Source organism: Orycteropus afer, unplaced genomic scaffold (assembly GCF_000298275.1).
Source record: "Orycteropus afer afer isolate SDZICR_OR568_19922 unplaced genomic scaffold, OryAfe1.0 scaffold00474, whole genome shotgun sequence".
Lineage (NCBI taxonomy): Eukaryota > Metazoa > Chordata > Mammalia > Tubulidentata > Orycteropodidae > Orycteropus > Orycteropus afer.
This window is the reverse complement of record NW_006922061.1, coordinates 1,529,686-1,535,446: the sequence shown is the minus strand read 5'-3', so window position 1 is coordinate 1,535,446 and position 5,761 is coordinate 1,529,686. Positions and strand designations below refer to the sequence as shown.

General features: G+C 39.0%; 1 protein-coding gene across 1 annotated transcript; it reads left to right on the top strand.

Annotated features, from left to right (window-relative positions):
- Positions 1–3,410: 3,410 nt before the first annotated feature.
- On the top strand, positions 3,411–4,355 carry LOC103209042 (olfactory receptor 2H1-like). The gene has a single exon (XM_007954810.2). It carries the CDS (start codon positions 3,411–3,413, stop codon positions 4,353–4,355), a length of 945 nt encoding a protein of 314 aa, XP_007953001.2.
- Positions 4,356–5,761: the final 1,406 nt, after the last annotated feature.

Below are 5,761 nucleotides of genomic sequence, written 5' to 3'. Positions count from 1 at the left end.
AGTGATACTGCCTCGGAAACCCAAGGAGGGGTCGCTATGAGTCGGGGCTGACTCGACGGCAAACAACAACAACAACAACATATATATATATGTACATATGTATTTCCACACCCCAAGTATACTGTGAGACAAACACGAATGTTGTTAAAATACGGATGCTGGTATAATAAAGCAAACCAAAACAAACAAAAATTCTAAATTCTTGGGATTTCAAAGACTTTTACTAACCTGATGTGTGAATGTCTGAAATTTGCATTGAAAAGGTCACAGTAGTTATGCAAATTATTTAGGAGTAGAGAAAGGCCATCACTTTTAAACAAATACATCTAATTGGAGATATGCTATAATGTAAAAACTGTTAAAGCACCAATAAAGATGACCATTCCTGAACTTGGAATGGAATGATCAGTGTTTAAAGAATAATACAATCCTAGAACTAAAACAGAGTCCCTTTTTCTGGAAATGTGGAATATTAAATGATACAGACTAAAACAAATATTTCAAATAAATGAATGATGATGGGCAAAAATCAAGCTTTTTCATGGAATTTAGAAGTAAAGTGCCACTAGAACTCAAATATCATAACGTCTCCTACTCTTTGCAGAAATGAAGGGCATTTATCAATATCATCATTAGATTGAAAAACAAAAAACATGGAGCCACATAAGAACACAAATTAAGTGAATCAAGAAAATTATTGCTAAAGAGAAATTGATGTCAGCAGATCCTGTGTCTGGAGGAGAGTTCACAAGTTCAAAGCTAACTGAAGATCATTAGATCTTGTTGGTGGAAAATGGGGAACTTAAATATGAGTGTTAAACTAATTATTTTAAATTTACATTCTGCAAAGACAGCAGTGGTAGTTAAGGTTGTGTGTCAACTTGCCTTAGCAGTAGTTTTGAGTGGCTAGGCAGCTGGATGTAGTGATTCCCCATGATGAGATTGGAATCACCTCCATGGTGGAACCTGCTGTGAGCAGCTAAGCAGTTGCCTTTAGAATGTGACCTGCTTACAATACATAAGGAGAAGCTTTCAGAAAGTTCTCTATCTTTTTGGCACATTTGGATCTGTGTTGCCTGCCAAGCTTTAGATTGTTCCTGGACTTGAATTAGTGACCTGGCATGTTGCCTGCTGATCTTGGCACTTTGCCATTTTATCTACCAACCTTAGGTTCATCAGCCTCAGCACCCAACATCTGCCTCAATTAGAATGTGCCTCTAGCTCCAGTGGGCCTAGAATAACAGGAAGAGCTGAAGCCCAAGGTTGAGAGCTCTTCACCCAGCCTCTAGCCAGCACTCTGAATTTGGGACTTCTAGCCTCCTAAACTGTAACAGGAAAAGTTCCTGTTTGTTAAGTCATCCACTAGTGGTATTTCTGCTATAAAGCACTGCAGAACAAAGACAATAGCCTATAAAAGAAGACTTTGACCAAAAAGAGAGATGACAAAATGGATATATTCTAGAGAGGATGCTGAAGCATCCCAACATGATAGGTTCTGGACTTTGGCTGCAGTGAGAATGAGCAGTAAAGAAGAATTCAGGGGGCATTGCCAACAGCAGAAAAGAAAGTTTAGGTATGGACTTCGTATAAATGAGCAGCATGGGGTGGGAAAAGGATATTCTCAACTTCACTATGTCCCTTGTTCTATTTCTCTGTATCATAATGTCCATAATATCCAACAAAGAGTACTTGTTACCTCACCCCAAAATAGGTAATTTGCACAAGGCCTGTATGAGATACAGTCCTAACCTCAATTAACTTTGCTATTACTCTGCTATTTATTTGCCCTCAGTAAGGATTTACCTGAAGTCACGATTCTTCTCCACTGTCTTTAACTATTGATTTCTTTAAGATAGTTGTTGTTGTTGTTGTAATGTTTTCCATGAACTATAAAGGCTTATCCAATTTGAAAGTTGTTATTGTTACTAATTGCCATCAAGTCAGTTCCAACTCATCGGAACACAATGTACAACAAAACAAAACACTGTCCAATCTTGTGACATCCAGGAAGTGAAGTCTGGCCATTCTTGCTTCTAAGGAATATTCTGGCTCTACTTCCTCCAAGATAGATTTGTTTATTTTTCTAGCAGGCATTGGTACATTCAATATTTTCCACCAACACTACATTTCAAGACATTTGAAAGACAGAAAATGTAAATGGCAAAAATAGGAACCAAATTTGTGAGGTATCATAAATCCAGCGTCTCAGGGTTTTGACAACAAGTAGGTCCAGAAAACATCCCATTGGATTACCCAGTGCTTGTTACAGAGGAAAGATTTTCAATGAACAAAATAGTGGGTATGATTCTTTTTTCAATCCAGATAACTCACACATGACCATTAGTAACAAATTACCAACAGTAACAGGGCTGATATTCTCACACAGAGTGACCACCAAAGAAGTAACAAAGTCACCAGGGCTATATATGTACATTTTGAAAATTTATCTGAGGGAATTTCGATTTTCATTAACATAAGAAATTTTGAAATACACAGACATGAATTATTAGGAAAAACATAGTCAAGTCCACAGAGTTCAGAAAATAACATGAGATGAGCAAATTTATTAAATTAACAGTTTCTAGTGGAGGATCAGGAGCTCTGGTAGCATAGTGAGTGCCTAAGGCACTTGATTGCTAACCAGAAGGCTGGAGGTTCAAACCCACCAGCCACTCCTCGGAAGGAAGGTTGGGCAATCCTACTTCCGTAGTGACACTGCCTTGAAAACCCAAGGAGGGGTCGCTATGAGTCAGGGCTGACTCGACGGCAAATAACAACAACAACAACAGTGGAGGATCAACTGGAACAGACTTTTCCCAATGTAAGAAGAGAGAAGCTAAATGACTGCTTGCTACTAACCTCTGTCACAGCATTCAATAGAACACCACCTAGCAGTGCAATGTCACAAAGAACACCATATATTTATGAAATTATGGTGACATTATTACCAACGAATGGAAATGCTGCTCAGTGACCAGCAGTAGATGAAGAATGCTGCTCATTAAGAAAGAGGTGGGCACGCCTTAGGTTGAATACAGAAGTAATACAGTTTTTATGGCACTAGAAAAATGCAAATTTCAACTTTAAACCACTTAAGCAGAAGCTGAAGTATAGCCTAGATTCTACGAAAAAGGGAGAAGTTTCAAGTAATACTGTTATCAAAAGAATACCAAGGATTAGTGTACAACATTCATCAACTACATTCTTATCTGTGGGAGTTTGCTGAAATGATCTAAGTCTGAAGAAATTAATAAGAACATCCAAGAAAAGATGTATGTGACATAAATATAAGTAAAATGTTAGAGAAAACAGTAATATATGATCTGGTATTTTACCAAAGTCTAAAACCACTCTTCTCTACTTACTCCCTGGCATGTTACTCTTCTCTTCCCAGTTCCAAGACAGTCTGGATGGACATGGCCAATGACACTGTCCCAGAGGGCTTCATCCTTCTGGGCTTCTCAGATAACCCCAGGCTGGAAATTACTCTCTTTGTGGTTGTGTCCATCTTTTACATGATCACCCTAGTAGGCAATGTCACTATCATACTTTTGTCTCACATAGACTCTCATCTCCACACCCCCATGTACTTCTTCCTCACCCAGCTCTCCCTCCTGGACCTTTGCTTCACCACCAGCTGCATTCCACAGATGTTAGTCAACCTCTGGGGCCCAGACAAAACGATAAGCTACCTAGGATGTGCAACTCAACTCTACATATTTCTGGGATTGGGTGCTGCTGAATGTATTCTGCTTTTGGTCATGGCATTTGACCGCTACATAGCAGTGTGTCGGCCTCTGCACTATGTGGTAATTATGAACCCAAAGTTGTGTCAGAAGCTGGTGCTCCTGGTCTGGGTGAGTGGGATTTTTGGTACCTTGGTGCAGTCCCCTACCACAATGAAGCTGCCCTTCTGCCATCACCACCAGGTGGATGACTTTGTATGTGAAGTTCCTGCATTAATCCGCCTGGCCTGTGGAGACACACATATCAACGAACTCCAGATCTCAGTGATTGGCGCCATCTTCCTGATGGTGCCACTAGTGCTCATCCTTGTGTCCTATGGACACATTACCCAAGCAGTGCTGTCCATACAGTCCCAAGAGGGAAGGAGCAAGGCCTTTCGCACCTGTTCTTCCCACCTGGTCGTTGTCTTCCTCTTCTACAGCAGCGTCACTGCAGTCTACATCCAGCCTCGGAGCCGATTTTCCCAGAATAGAGGGAAGTTCCTGAGTCTCTTCTATACTGTGGTGACCCCCACTCTCAACCCCCTCATCTACACCTTGAGAAACAAGGACATGAAGGGGGCTCTCAAAAAACTATTAGGAAAAGACAGAATGGCCAATGAGGAATGAGAGGCTCACACTTAAGGGTAAGATCAGCTTTGTCCAGTCCAGTTTCTCTCAGCATTAAATTTGTGGCACTTCAAGTATGCATAATTCTCGACATTAATACAAAAGGTCAGTAGTGTGTTATTTTATAGACCATGGGCCAATAAAAACAACAATTTGATGTGTCATGCAGAGTTCATCTTAAATTTAAACATAAATATAGTGTTGTCCTTGATGGAGTACAGTAAGGAAGTAGAAAGCACTCTAGTTACTTTAAAAGACATAATTTATAAAATAAATTAAATAGATTCTGAAGAACAGAAAAGGCAGGAAAAAAAAAAAAGAAAAAACATTATTAGGTACCATCCCTGGAGCTGGGGAACACATAAAAAAAGATTGGACTTGTTAAAATTTATGGCTCAGAGGAACAGCCCAGACAGCAGAAACCATTAGACCTCCTAGTTCATGGGAAGAAGCATCTGCTGTCATGTGCCAATGTTATTTAGGGAACATGATAATGCTGATTCAGCTTATCATATGATTAAAATCTTGGTTCAACAAGATTCATCTACTGATACCTCATAAACTACCACAGACTAGTGAAAAAGTACTGATAAGTGTCACATTTAAGTAGCACTGGTGGTACTTGTCCATGGCAATAAATTTTAAGGTATAATTTCAAAGAACATAAAGCAACCAGAAAGTGAACAGTGAAAACCAAGTGTATCCTCTATACCTGCCCCACCAATATGCAGCCTGCCTGGATCGCCCCTTGTGGGTGACGTCTAATAAGAAAATGGCTACCAAAGCTAAAATAAGTTGTGCACACTCCCAACCTCAGCCATAAAAAGGAGATGATATAAGTGGGGAATCAGAGCTGAGAAACACAGGCTTAAAACCTGGCACACATCAATGGCACATCACATACTTCTTCACACAACAACAGGAATCCAAAATACAAAGTTCTAAGAAAGAAAAAGACAAAAATATCACCAGCTTGTTCATTCTGCTAAATATTCTTCCTACTCCTCACTTTCTCCTGAGAATTAATACTGTGTCTGATCAGAATAATGTTGAGGAGCAAGTATGAGTGGTTATTTATAAAATACTCTAAAGAAAAATAATTGAGAACTGCTACAGATTTATAATTAAATATATTCTCATTGTCTTGTCTACAGTAGAACTTATTGTCAATTAAACATTTTATTTTAAGATAGTTAAATATTTATATCTATAATTATAAGAAATAAGACAGAGATCCTTTACTTAAGTTTTCCCCAGTGGTACCATCTTGAAAAACTGTGGGAAATGTCTCAATCAGCATGTTGAAACAGAAAATATAAAACACACAAAATACAGAACATTTCCATCACCACAAAATCATTCATGTTGCTTTTATAGTCATACCCAATTCCCTTGCAACCTGCTCT